The sequence below is a fragment of the Acipenser ruthenus genome, chromosome 8 (genome assembly GCF_902713425.1).
Source record: "Acipenser ruthenus chromosome 8, fAciRut3.2 maternal haplotype, whole genome shotgun sequence".
NCBI classification, from domain to species: domain Eukaryota; kingdom Metazoa; phylum Chordata; class Actinopteri; order Acipenseriformes; family Acipenseridae; genus Acipenser; species Acipenser ruthenus.
Window position 1 is genome coordinate 64,419,000 of NC_081196.1, and position 14,919 is coordinate 64,433,918.

At 42.3% G+C, this 14,919-nt stretch overlaps 1 protein-coding gene across 3 annotated transcripts in view; it reads left to right on the forward strand.

The window, feature by feature from the left end:
* ercc5 (excision repair cross-complementation group 5) overlaps positions 1 to 14,919 on the forward strand; it is a 41,550-nt gene that overhangs the window by 22,912 nt on the left and 3,719 nt on the right. For all 3 annotated transcript variants that reach the window (XM_059029497.1, XM_059029496.1, XM_059029495.1), the window contains 8 exons: positions 1,275 to 1,482; positions 3,712 to 4,695; positions 5,330 to 5,490; positions 7,914 to 8,033; positions 11,620 to 11,833; positions 12,272 to 12,416; positions 13,152 to 13,352; positions 13,663 to 13,747. In XM_059029497.1, the coding sequence (XP_058885480.1) occupies positions 1,275 to 1,482; positions 3,712 to 4,695; positions 5,330 to 5,490; positions 7,914 to 8,033; positions 11,620 to 11,833; positions 12,272 to 12,416; positions 13,152 to 13,352; positions 13,663 to 13,747 (2,118 nt within the window). The remainder of the gene's footprint in view (positions 1 to 1,274; positions 1,483 to 3,711; positions 4,696 to 5,329; positions 5,491 to 7,913; positions 8,034 to 11,619; positions 11,834 to 12,271; positions 12,417 to 13,151; positions 13,353 to 13,662; positions 13,748 to 14,919) is intronic.

Genomic DNA, 14,919 nt, shown 5'->3' on the forward strand with positions numbered 1-14,919 from the left:
TCTAACAGTGTCAGGTTTCCAAAAGCATTGTGGGGTTTGTACTGGTCTAACTGTAAGTCGCCCTGGATAAGGGCGTCTGCGAAGAAATAAATAATAATAATAATAACAACAGTGTTGGGTTTCTAAAAGCATTGTGGGGTCTGTACTGGTCTGCTGGTCTAAGTGTTGGGTTTCTATACCAGGAGTTTGCATATCCCTAGTGACGAGGATGTGGTGGAGATGTCGGTATTGGCTTACTTTTGCATACATACGTATAAAGAATCACAAGGATGTTCTTGATAAGTATTGACAGTATCTGGGTCTAAGTCTGGGAATTTCTGGAGGCACGTGTACATATGTTCTTGTGAAACTGATGCTAACTGTAATTGTGTATTTACAGCTGTACTTCTAAACTTAAGGTTTAATTAAACAATATAGTAAAGAATCAATAATCAGTAATGATGGAATTAGATATCATAAGACGACTTTCGCCAAATAATTGCTTCTTGATCCATGAACCATGATCTAGCTTGAACAGGAGGATGAAAAGCAGCGACTGTTTGTGTTTATTCAGGATTTATGGGGCTTCTGATTTTCAGTTTTAAACCAATAAACGATGAAACGCCCCGATACAAAAAAAATGAAATCGGTGTATAGCCGGAAAAACACTGGAAATGGTTACTCAAAACAACTACAAAAACAAACTACCTTTCCCAGTGCTGCTGGGCAATGTCCCTCCTTCCTGACTCGTATCTATCATTGATACCATCTGAACACTTGAAACCCACCCCAACAACTGAGTGGCAGCACACTCCTACATTTCTATTGCAGACTCCGCTTGCGAGATTTAAAACAAGATTACAAGTAGGAACTGAGACGTGTTTGCGGGATTTAAAGCTATATTACAGTCAGATAGGGAAGATTTAAAAAAAAATTGCAAATTGTGGCGAAATGTAAAAAAATGACGACACACAAAAACCCCAGAATAATGTGCCCGTGACCGTAAGGATTTCGTTGAGGAGACAGCAATGAAAAGAAGGACAATTTAATTGTGTAAGTACTGTCGACTTATTATACATATTGTGACAGAAAGAAACACCCGAGCATTTTGGAAAGTCACTGAAAACAATAATTTCATACAGTATATAAAAAACGAAAGCCCCGGAAAAAAAGTTGTAATTAATAAAAACTGAAAAACAGAAACCCTATTTATAATCTAAAAAAGTGACCTGCTTCTAAAGCTGCACGGCGGTACACAGGGCACCAATGAATTCCCTGCTTGTTTGTTTCTTCAGAAATCCCCCGAGTTTTCACAGTACCAGCTGAGCGGGCTGCTGAAGAGGAACAGTCTAAACCAGCGCATCCAGAGTGTGCAGGCGGAGCTGAATCAGCAGAGCTCAGGGCTGCTCCCAGCAGAGCTCAGCATGGAGGGAGGAGCTGACAGCAGCGTGGAGACACGGAGGCTGCTCTCAGAGGACACTTCACACTACATACTCATTACAGGCATGTTAAACACAGCATTCACTTGTGCTGACTCAGCAGAGCTCAGGGCTGCTCCCAGCAGAGCTCAGCATGGAGGGAGGAGCTGACAGCAGCGTGGAGACACAGAGGCTGCTCTCGGAGGACACCTCACACTACATACTCATTACATGCATGTTAAACACAGCATTCACTAGTGCAGTATTACCTGCTGAATATGTTAATTCAGATTTACAAGGATGAAAAAGCATTGCTATATAAATATTGCTCTTGTGTGCCCGTTTCAGACCGGGCCTTGATGGGCTGGGGGCTGCTCTATCTACCTTTACAGATTATACCAATGCATAAACATGCACATGGGACATCAGTCCAATATACAAGCAAAGGCAAGATCATCAGGTTAGGCTTGCTGAATGCTTCGGGGTCATGGTTTCAACTCCTCACACTGAGTGTGAAAAGAAAGGACAGGCCTGTCAATCAGGACCACTTCAAGTGTGTATGAAACTATGGTAAACCTTGATCACAGTTAAAGAATAATATAGATACAGTGCCTTGCAAAAGTATTCAGACCCCTGACCAATTCTCTCATGTTACTGAATTACAAATGGTACATTGAAATTTCGTTCTGTTTGATATTTTATTTTAAAACACTGAAACTCAAAATCAATTATTGTAAGGTGACAATGGTTTTATGTTGGGAAATATTTTTAAGAAAAATAAAAAAACTGAAATATCTTGCTTGCATAAATATTCAACCCCTGTGCTGTGGAAGCCCCCAGTTTACAGATGAAAGAAATTGCCCTAACGTTGACACAATTACCTTACCATTGGCCTCCACCTGTGAACCATTAAAGTTGCTGTCACATTTTCTGGATAAAAACCCCACTGTTGAAGGATCATTGGTCAGGCTGTGAATCTGAAGGAAAATGAAGACCAAAGAGCATTCTACAGAAGTTAGAGATAAAGTAATACAAATGCATAGATTAGGGAAAGGGTACAAAATAATATCCAAGTGTTTGAATATCCCAGTGAGCACAGTTGGATCAATAATCAGGAAGTGGAAGCTGCATCACACCACCCAGGCACTGCCAAGAAAAGGCCGTCCCTCAAAACTCAGCACTCAAACAAGAAGGAGACTTGTGAGAGAAGCCACAGAGAGGCCAACAATCACTTTGAAGGAGCTACAGAGTTCAGTGGCTGGGAGTGGAGTAATGGTGCACCAGTCAACCATATCAAGAGCTCTGCATAACGCTGGCCTGTATGGGAGGGTGGCAAGAAAGAAGCAGTTACTCAAAAAGTACCATCTGAAAGCACGTCTGGAGTTTGCCAGAAAGCATGAGAGTGACCCAGCTGCGATGTGGGAAAAGGTTTTGTGGTCAGATGAGACCAAGATAGAGCTTTTTGGCCAAAACTCAAAGCGCTATGTGTGGCGCAAACCTAACACTGCCCATGCCTCAAGACACACCATCCCTACAGTGAAGTATGGTGGTGGCAGCATCATGCTGTGGGGATGCTTCTCATCAGCATGGACTGGGCATCTTGTTAAAATTGAAGGAATAATGGATGGAGCAAAATACAGGGAAATACTGCAAGAGAGCCTGCTTCAGTCCGCTAAACTGAAGCTTGGGAGGAAATTCACCTTTCAGCAGGACAATGATCCCAAGCACAAGGCCAAAGCAACATTGGAGTGGCTCAAGAACATAAAGGTGAATGTCCTACAGTGGCCCAGTCAAAGTCCTGATCTCAATCCCATTGAGAATCTGTGGCACTATTTGAAAATTGCGGTCCACAAGCGGCGTCCAACCAACCTGAACAACCTGGAGCAAATCTGCCAAGAAGAATGGGCCAAAACTACTCCGACACTGTGTGCAAAGCTGGTACATACTTACCCCAAAAGACTTAAAGCTGTTATTGCAGCGAAAGGTGGCTCTACCAAATATTAATGTGTGGGGGTTGAATACTCAAGCAAGATATTTCGGTTTTTTATTTTTTTAAAAAATATTTCCCAACATAAAACCAATGTCACCTTACAATAATTGATTTTGAGTTTCAGTGTGTTAAAATAAAATATCAAACAGAACGAAATTTCAATGTGCCATTTCTAATTCAGTAATATGAGAGAATTGGTCAGGGGTCTGAATACTTTTGCAAGGCACTGTGTATATATATATATATATAATATATATATATATATATATATATATATATATATATATATATATAGATAATATAATTTTTTTTTTTCATATCCAGGGACAAAGAAAACTAAAAAAACTTTGGCGGAAAAAGGAACAATTCAGCCCTTGGCTAGCACATCCAAAGGAGCCATCGTTTCTGCGGAACCTCCTCTATGGCACCCGGCACCAAATGAAGAGCCTCCCTCCCCTCGCACGCTCCGGGCAATCAGAGAGGCCATGCAGGAAGAGGAGAGCGCCAGCACAGCGACTGCCCCGCCCTCTCCCAGGACTGTGCAGGCCATTCAGGCAGCCATGGAGAGCTGCTCTGATGAAGACGTGGAAGTTGTTGACACTAAAATGGCATTGAGACAGGAGGCTGTGCTTGGCTCAGGAGGGCTCTTGAGACAGGACATTGTGCTTTACTCAGGTGATACAAGTGAAAGTCGGCTCTTGACACAGGATGCTGTGCTTGGCTCAGGGGGACTGTCACCGAGGACTCTGTGTGCCGTCCAGGTGGCTCTTAAAGACGATAGCAAGGAAAAAACAGTGAAGCACTCTGAAAACAACCAGCAGGGTGTCAGAAAAACAATTCTCATCAACAGCTCAGATGACGAGGGCACCATGGAAGTAATCTGTGAAAGAAACCAAGCTTCCCGAGCTACCGTAGCTGTGCAGAGCACACCGGCAAAGGAGGGCAGGTCTCTTGAAGTGGTTCACTTGGAGGACAGCAGTTTAGGATCTGAAAAAACAGATGGGAATCTAGAAGGCGATGACCATTCGCAGGCAGCTGACCTGGAACTGGGCAAAAGGGTGGCCGATAAGCTGCTTGGAAATGAAAAGGTTTCAGAAATCTCTGTGCTTCCTCACTTAGCTGCTTCAAACAGGAAGGGAGCTGGTTCACCAACCTGCACTGTTTCTTCAGAGGCTGGCGAGACACCAGTTTATTCTTCTGCTAAAGAGGAAACATCTAAAAACACAAAACAAGATGTGACTTTGGAAGATTTCTCTGTAATAGGTACAGAAATGCTGCAGAGGGGAAATGAAGAGAGTGATTCAGAAGGTAATGGGTTGGATTTGGTTATCATAGTTTGGATGTTTATTGACCCTTTTGCTTTTCCGTGCACAGATAACTGATGTTCCACAAGGAACAGTCTCAGAAGTAATGTCTCTATGGCCGAGGTGGATTAAGAATTCTTGAGGCCCTGGGCGTGAAGAACATTGGAGCCCACACCCCTTTAAGACACACACGTGTTGTGAAATGCATGAGGAAATAGCCTGTAGAATGTTTACACACTGCATTAATAATAAAGCAATTCATACCACGGTATATTACTCTGAAATGAAACTGCTTCAAAATGAATAACTGCTATCCTGGCTTTCCTATTGAAAGTGTTGTGCGAGCCGTTTCTGAGCCCCTGTATAGACTGCACATTATTATGTATTTGATGCACTGTAGTAAAGTATTGATTTGTAAGATTCAGAACAAACTCTATGTTATGAGCAATTAAGCGCTAACACACACGTCGTTAATGGTCATGTAATTGATTGATTAATGGGCAAACAGTTCAACAGCAACAGTATCTGGATATGCCACTGTTTAGTTCATTAAAACAGACCCCTTGATGTGTTCAGTATTATATGGAGAATTCACAGCAGGCTGCTGTTGTGTTTTTTTTTTTTTTTTGGCCTCTTAGAGAGCTTTATTGAGGTGTCTGATGTGGAGGAGGTGGAACCCCTAGAAGAATGGTTTGGCACTCCGCACCCCCATTCTGCAGCCGAACACATTCCCAACCGTGCAGCCAGACAAGAGTGTGCTGAAGAGGAGGCTGTGAACGAGTGGGCAGATAGGAGCTTGGTAATGTGCTGAAGAGAAGGCTGTGAACGAGTGGGCAGATAGGAGCTTGGTAATGTGCTGAAGAGGAGGCTGTGAACGAGTGGGCAGATAGGAGCTTGGTAATGTGCTGAAGAGAAGGCTGTGAACGAGTGGGCAGATAGGAGCTTGGTAATGTGCTGAAGAGGAGGCTGTGAACGAGTGGGCAGATAGGAGCTTGGTAATGTGCTGAAGAGGAGGCTGTGAACGAGTGGGCAGATAGGAGCTTGGTAATGTGCTGAAGAGAAGGCTGTGAACGAGTGGGCAGATAGGAGCTTGGTAATGTGCTGAAGAGAAGGCTGTGAACGAGTGGGCAGATAGGAGCTTGGTAATGTGCTGAAGAGAAGGCTGTGAACGAGTGGGCAGATAGGAGCTTGGTAATGTGCTGAAGAGAAGGCTGTGAACGAGTGGGCAGATAGGAGCTTGGTAATGTGCTGCTTTACTTCGTACAACACTGGCTTTGTTTCAATAAACAAATGCAACAGCGATTAGGAATGGACAGGATTTTAAACAACCAGCAGCACACATAACAAGTGCTTTTGTAACCCGTTTAAGACTAACCCTAAATGGTTAAAGAGATACAGGTAAGACCATGTGGCAAAGTGCCCGCCCCTTGTGTGTGTGTATGTATGTATGTATTTATTTATTTATTTATTTATTTATTTATTTATGTATGTATGAATGATTACACCGTGTAACAATTTTTTTTTTTTTTTTGGTTCCTGGGTAGTAAGTGTTATTTCCTAATTGCTTATGCCTCAAAAGTATAGAAAATGGCTATTATTCCCCACAAACTTTGCTTTTGTGACCAGGACAGAGATATTTTGAAATTTACCTATTTTCCAGAACATTCCAGATAGATTCAGTGCTGAGTAAACTTGGAGTAACTTCTAGAACTTTCTAGAACTTTCCAGTAATACAAATAGTAGTATAAATACAGGGGCCTTAAGCCCACCAGTTCAGTTTAGTTCCAGCTGCCTTCTCAAGTGGGAGCCACTGGTGGACCCCCGGAAGGTGGTGCTGATGCCACCGCTGCACATCAAATTGGGCCTTATGAAACAATTTGTCAGAGCTCTAGATAAGGAGTCGGCACCCTTCAAGTACCTTCAAGACTTCTTCTCTAAGCTGTCTGAGGCAAAAGTCAAAGCCGGTGTCTTTGTCGGACCGCAGATGAAGATCCTGGAGTGCAATTAATTCCCCAAGAAGCTCACTAGTAAGGAGACAGCGGCTTGGAACAGCTTTGTCGCAGTGGTTCGGGGCTTCCTGGGCAATCACAAGGCCGAAAGCTATGTGGAGCTGGTTGAGACTAGTGTTATTGTTTTCATTTGTATTATTATGATGATTATTATTATTGGGTTGTGTATTTATATGCGGGCGGACAAAGCCATCCGTCCTTTATTATTATTATTATTATTATTATTATTATTATTATTATTATTATTATTATTATTATTATTATTATTATTATTATTATTATATGAGACTGGAGAAAAAGCCGGTCTCATAATGTGTAGTTGGCATGGATGGGGTTATATCCCCATCCCGGGATATCTCATGGGAATGTGTCTGGAGCCATGAGGGAATTCGTGTTTAATGAGGAAATTCGTGTTTAATGAGGGAATTCAGGCTCCAGACACAGTATAAAAGACCCACTCCGGGCTCATGAAGCTGGAGAGTGTCAGAGGTGAGTCTGAATAAACAGATAAATCAATTGCTATACTAATGTTTACTTGATTATTCCGTTTTGTACTATGACGACCACGGCGCAGATCTCTGCTCTTACCTATTTTTGGCACTTATTTTATTACTGTTCTCTTCTGGGTGGTTCCGTTATTTGTTTATTTAGCAGACAACTTTATCCAAGGCGATTTACCGAGATTAGGGTGTGTGAGCGATGCATCAGCTGCAGAGTCACTTACAATTACGTCTCACCCGAAAGACGGAGCACAAGGAGGTTAAGTGACTTGGTCAGGGTCACACAGTGAGTCAGTGACTGAAGTTTGAACCGGGGACCTCCTGATTACAAGCCCTTTTCTTTAACCACTGGACCACACAGCCTCCTGAGTAATAGTGTTACTGAGTAATAACAGAGAGGCTGACCTCCATAGAAAACAACAGGAGAGCCGTGTCCGGCTGACGTGTAATATCGTATATATGAACACAATTGAAAGTATGATTGGTTCTACTAAGCATGTGTTATAAAAGGCGTGCGTTGTACACTCAGCGCGCACAGTGCATGGGGTGCTCACTATATTCTGAAAAGGAATGTTGCCTCATGCTGCTTCGAATTGAAGGCACAAAAGTGAATATAATATGCGTTCGATTAAGAGCTGTATTAGTCACAGTCAGTCGTATTTCAAGAAAGGGGGAAATGTTTCTTGTCTGAACTTTTTATTCTTGGTTTTAAGGAAGAACTGGAAGAGCTGGAGAACAACCTTTATGTGCAACAGAAGTGCCTTCAAGCTGAGAAACAGCAGCAGGAACGTATTGCTGCTACTGTCACTGGCCAGATGCAGCTGGAGAGCCAGGTGAGCTTGTTTATAGTCCCAGCTACATTATCAAGGCATTTATACTGTGAGCATGGCAAAGCATTCAAACTGTAACCCAAACCTTCACACTGAAGCAGCTGTCCGGCAGCTAGGCTATGTTTAACATTGCATCAAGCTGTTCATGTGAGCTATGGGTGATATGTGAGGATAAAGTGATGTGTAAAAATAGAAATAACTGACATAATCTATTTTCTTAATAGGCCAAGCAGAATAGTCATGTTTCCTGAGCCTTGCAGCTTCATCTGTTAAACTTGAAAGGCTTTGTGGCACGCTGTAATGTCTTCATGCAGTTAGTATTGTACAAACAGGTCCCTTGATTTATTTGTATCATGTAATTGATAACTTCATGAGAACATAAGAAAGTTTACAAACGAGAGGAGGCCATTCGGCCCATCTTGCTCGTTTTGGTTGATAGTAGCTTATTGATCCCAGAATCTCATCAAGCAGCTTCTTGAAAGATCCCAGGGTGTCAGCTTCAACAACATTACTGGGGAGTTGGTTCCAGACTCACACAATTCTCTGTAAAAAAGTGCCTCCTATTTTCTGTTTTGAATGCTCCTTTATCTAATCTCCATTTGTGACCCCTGGTCTTTGTTTCTTTTTTCAGGTCGAAAAAGTCTGTTGGGTCGACATTGTCAATACCTTTTAGAATCAGATCGCAGCGTAGTCTTCTTTGTTCAAGACTGAATAGATTCAATTCTTTGAGCCTGTCTGCATATAACATGCCTTTTAAACCCGGAATAATTCTGGTCGCTCTTCTTTGCACTCTTTCTAGAGCAGCAATATCCTTTTTTTAGCAATGACCACAACTGAACACAATATTCTAGGTGAAGTCTTACTAATGCATTGTAAAGTTTTAACATTAATTCCCTTGATTTTAAATTCAACACTTTTCACTATATATCCAAGCATCTTGTTGGCTTTTTTATAGCTTCCCCACATTGTCTAGATGAAGACATTTCTGAGTCACACTAAACTCCTAGGTCTTTTTCATAGATTACTTCTTCAATTTCAGTATCTCCCATATGATATTTATAATGCACATTTTTATTGCCTGTGTGCAATACTTTACACTTTTCTCTATTAAATGTCATTTGCCATGTGTCTGCCCAGTTCTGAATGCTGTCTAGATCATTTTGAATGATCTTTGCTGCTGCAACGGTGTTTGCCACTCCTCCTATTTTTGTGTCGTCTGCAAATTTAACAAGTTTGCTTACTATACCAGACTCTAAATCATTAATGTAGATTAGGAATAGCAGAGGACCTAATATAGTTCCTTGTGGTACTCCACTGGTTACCTCGCTCCATTTTGAGGTTTCTCCTCTAATCAGTACTTTCTGTTTTCTACATGTTAACCATTCTCTAATCCATGTGCATGCATTTCCTTGAATCCCTACTGCATTCAGTTTGAGAATTAATCTTTTATGCAGGACTTTGTCAAAAGCTTAACCATTAATAACCAAGCTTAACCAAAAATAAACCATGTCATATGCTTTGCAGTTATCCATTGTCAATGTTGCATCCTCAAAAAAATCAAGCAGGTTAGTTAGACACGATCTCCCTTTTCTAAAACCATGCTGACTGTCTCCCAGGATACTGTTACCATATAGGTAATTTTCCATTTTGGATCTTATTATAGTTTCCATATGATTACATATAATAAAAGTCAGGTTTATCGGTCTGTAGTTACCTGGTTCGGTATTACGTTTGCTATTTTCCAGTCTGTCGGTACAACCCCTGTGTCAAGAGACTGTTGCATGATCTTGGTTAGCAGTTTGTAAATAACTTCTTTCATTTCTTTGAGTACTATTGGTAGGATCTCATCTGGCCCAGGGGATTTGTTTATTTTAAGAGCTCCTAGTCCCTTTAACACTTCTGCCTCTGTTATGCTAAAGTTATTTAAAGTTATAACAAACTCTTGCTGTTATAATATTGGAAAAAAAAATTGGAGTTGGTTTTAGCCCCCCTTTAGCAATGCTCATTTCTATCTCTCTCTCTCTTGGTGTTTCTAACTTGCGTTTGCAGTTCCAAGTACTCTTTCTGTGTACTTTGTTCTTGGTCCATTTTAAATGCACTGTAAAGTGCCTTTTTTTCTCTGAATATTTTTTTTTTAAATTGATCTATTAAACCATTTTGGCAATTTTGTTTTAGATTTAGATTTGTCTACTTTTGGGATGTAATTGTTTTTCCCCTGTAGGACTACATTTAACAAAAACAGCCATCCTTTTTCTGTGGATATTTTCTCTGTTTTACTCCAATCTACTTCTGTTAGTCTCTGCTTCATTCTCTCATAGTCGGCCTTTTTAAAATTGTAAACCTTAGCTTTAGTTGTTACTTTTTGAGTTTTAAAAAGCACTTCAAATGAGCCATGTTGTGGTCTGAGTTTGACAATGGCTCTCTGACCTCTGTCTTAGTTATTCTGTCTTATTTGATTTCTGTCAAAATTACTGAATCCAGGCATGCCTCCCCTCTAGTCGGTGCCTTGACAAATTGCGTTAGGAAGCAGTCATTTCCAATCCGTCTGTCGTGCTCCTCACCAGGTTTTCCCATTTTATAGGGGTGAAGTCTTTTATGGGTGAAGTCCTTTAGCCTTCGTGTGCAACAGGGATTGATGGGACGGGCACCTGAGCTTCACACTTGTGACCTGTGCTGCGTCTGTGGGTCTATTTGAATCTATTTAGTAACCCTTGGAAGATCCGGCACCCTTAAACTTGCTCATCTTCACTTGATGCATTACGAGCTGCTTTGTAGGTTTTATAGCAGCCAAGTTGAAGGATACAGCAGAAGGAACATGTATTACTCTGCAGTAATGAAAAGAGACCCTCTTTGTTTTGTAAGCTGTTACTGGCAGCGCTGTTGGGTTTGTGGTGTGTCTGGCAGCGCTGTTGGGTTTGTGGTGTGTCTGGCAGCGCGGTTGGGTTTGTGGTGTGTCTGGCAGCACGGTTGGGTTTGTGGTGTGTCTGGCAGCGCGGTTGGGTTTGTGGTGCGTCTGGCAGCGCGGTTGGGTTTGTGGTGCGTCTGGCAGCGCGGTTGGGTTTGTGGTGTGTCTGGCAGCGCGGTTGGGTTTGTGGTGTGTCTGGCAGCGCGGTTGGGTTTGTGGTGTGTCTGGCAGCGCGGTTGGGTTTGTGGTGTGTCTGGCAGCGCGGTTGGGTTTGTGGTGTGCCTGGCAGCGCGGTTGGGTTTGTGGTGTGTCTGGCAGTGCTGTTGTCGGATGGGCTCTGTTCCAGTTATCCGGTGTATGAGGTGCAGCTGCTATTCCTCTTGTTCTGATGGATCTTTGCAGCTCTTCCCAGTGTAAGGGAATTTGGTTCAGGGTGTTCTTTGCCCCATAACTTAAAATACTTAAAATATTTGAAGTAAATCTAAAAGAGTCCAGTAGACGAATATGAACTGTGTTTTCTCTCTCCTCCTGTGGCTTTTCAACTGATGTATTAGGATGCAAACATCATGCATGCCAAACGGCTAAAATATTGTATGGATCCTATAAAAAGGCAGTGGTGTTGTCACCTGTCCGCTGTTTCCTACAATGTAGTCGGAACTCATGTTTTACTTTTCGAAATTGCAGGAGCTGCTGCGTCTCTTTGGCATTCCTTTCATTGTTGCCCCCATGGAGGCTGAAGCACAGTGTGCCGTCCTGGACCTCACTGACCAGACTAGTGGGACCATAACGGACGACAGCGACATCTGGCTGTTTGGGGCAAGACATGTCTACAAGAACTTCTTCAGTCAGAACAAATACGTGGAGTCCTACCAGTACAGTGATCTTCAAAACCAGCTAGGTACTGTACGATGCGGTGTGGGTCTAGAATTAATCAGCCTGCATTATTCCAGCATGAGGTCACTCGTTGATACACTAGCCTGCCACATTGCTTTCATAAACACTATTATTATTATTTGTTTATTTAGCAGACGCCTTTATCCAAGGCGACTTACAGAGACTAGGGTGTGTGAACTATGCATCAGCTGCAGAGTCACTTACAATTACGTCTCACCCGAAAGACAGAGCACAAGGAGGTTAAGTGACTTGCTCAGGGTCACACAGTGAGTCAGTGGTTGAGGTGGTATTTGAACCGGGGACCTCCTGGTTACAAGCCCTTTTCTTTAACCACTGGACCACACAGCCAACCCAAACATGCAGTAATACAGTGTGTTCACCCCCATGTGACTTAGCAAGGAGCTCAGTTCATCTCTGCATCTCTTTTTTGTCTGTCCTTTAGGGTTAGACCGAAGTAAACTCATCAATCTGGCCTATTTGCTGGGTAGTGATTATACAGAGGGTGTTCCTGGGGTGGGGTATGTGACTGGAATGGAGATTTTAAATGAATTCCCAGGACCTGGAATGGAGCCTCTCGTTAAGTTCCGGTAAGTTTTTATAATCTTCCTGATTGACGATTATAATACAGTATAGGAGTCTCAGATTTGTATAGATAAGATGCAAGCTGATTTTCAATCAATATCAATCAGTATTTATAATATATAGCAGCGCCTTTCATAGTGGACCACCATCACAAAGCGTTTTACAAGATAGTGAGGAACAATGCATAATACATGAAATACAGGGCATAGTACATTAAATACAACATTAAAAAAAACAATAAGTATAGGCATAATACATTAAAGGCTAGGATGTGAATTGTAAACATTGTGGATGCGCGTGTCAAGCAGAATCATACAGAGTAAAAAATAAAAAAAACCTGAAATAGCAATTTAAACAGCATTAAAAGCAAGAGAGAACAAGTGGGTCTTGAGAGTTGATCTGAAGCGAGCGATTGTGAGAGCTGTACGCACTAAAGCTGGCAGAGAGTTGGGGCCATGAAGCTAAAAGAGCTCTCTCCGAGTGTGGTGCACTTTTGCTTGGGTATAACCAGCAGGCCTCAAGGTGTAATGGGGTGAATATTGGCCTTTATCATACAGCCCGCCATTCTTCGGTAAAGTGGCTGTGATTTAATTACAAGTACTGTGATACTCTTGTTCAGGTTATTGGTAAATTACCTCTTTCCCGTGTCGGTTGTTATTCACACTATGAAGGGAAGGGAACAGGATTCGATTTGTTTTTTCCAAGACAGCTAGAAAGTCAGTTTCACTTTTTGAATTCAGTGACTGGTGGACAGAAGCTCAGAAGAATAAGAAGATGAGGCCGAACCCCAACGACAGCAAAGTGAAGCGGACGCTGCGGAGCGTGCAGCTGCAGCCCGGCTTTCCCTGCCCTGCAGTATCAGAGGCCTACCTGCAGCCAGTGGTGGACGACTCCCAGGGCGGCTTCTTCTGGGGACGACCCAATCTGGAGGAGATCAAAGAATATCCTTCAAAACATGTGCTTGTCACGCTGTACTTTTTGATATCAGAATTACTTTTCAGAAAACTATATATTCTGAAAAATATCGGAATTCATATGTTCATGTAAACAGTCTGATTGTTGGCTTCATGTAAACAGTCTGATTGTTGACTATAGAGAATAGAGATGACTGTAGAGAATAGCCCTGAGTGTTTAAAGATATGAAATGACTATAGTCAGGCCAAAGTTGACTTTTTAAAATTATTTTAAAAAGGTTTCATTTCAGCAATAAAAACAGAATAGTTGTGTTGAACTATCCTTGACCTTTTCCACATTCTGTGGAAGTCGCTTTGGCTGGAATGGAAGAAAAACAGATGAACTTCTCTTGCCAGTAATGAAGCAGCTGAATGCCCAGCAGGTAAGTGGCAGTTATATATAGTGACATTTCACTGTTGTATTTCACTGCACGAGCACTGTCGATTTGTAAAGGTATAATGAATACACATTCCCAGAAGTCCTTTGTTGTTCTGCTATTGATCTTTTTGTTGTGCAGACTTTATTTGAAAACCACAATTCTCTTGCCATAAAACTTCTAGTGCTTCAGGTAACGTCACCACAGACGTGGTGGATATACGTCGTTTTTAGGATATACAAGTAAGCCTAAATGAACTGGTCACCAAGGGGACTAAACATCTGTAGCTTAAAACAGCTTATTTCTGAACTTGCTTCTCATCACTGGTATTGACACTTCTGAACTGCAGTGCCTCTCATGCACTGGTATTGACACTTCTGAACTGCAGTGCTTCTCATGCACTGGTATTGACACTTCTGAACTGCAGTGCTTCTCATGCACTGGTATTGACACTTCTGAACTGCAGTGCTTCTCATGCACTGGTATTGACACTTCTGAACTGCAGTGCTTCTCATGCACTGGTATTGACACTTCTGAACTGCAGTGCTTCTCATGCACTGGTATTGACACTTCTGAACTGCAGTGCTTCTCATGCACTGGTAGACACTTCTGAACTGCAGTGCCTCTCATGCACTGGTATTGACACTTCTGAACTGCAGTGCCTCTCATGCACTGGTATTGACACTTCTGAACTGCAGTGCTTCTCGTCACTGGTATTGACACTTCTGAACTGCAGTGCTTCTCGTCACTGGTATTGACACATCTGAACTGCAGTGCTTCTCATGCACTGGTATTGACACATCTGAACTGCAGTGCTTCTCGTCACTGGTATTGACACTTCTGAACTGCAGTGCTTCTCATGCACTGGTATTGACACTTCTGAACTGCAGTGCTTCTCATGCACTGGTATTGACACCTCTGAACTGCAGTGCTTCTCATGCACTGGTATTGACACTTCTGAACTGCAGTGCCTCTCATGCACTGGTATTGACACATCTGAACTGCAGTGCTTCTCATGCACTGGTATTGACACTTCTGAACTGCAGTGCCTCTCATACACTGGTATTGACACTTCTGAACTGCAGTGCTTCTCGTCACTGGTATTGACACATCTGAACTGCAGTGCCTCTCATACACGGGTATTGACACTTCTGAACTGCAGTGCTTCTCATGCACTG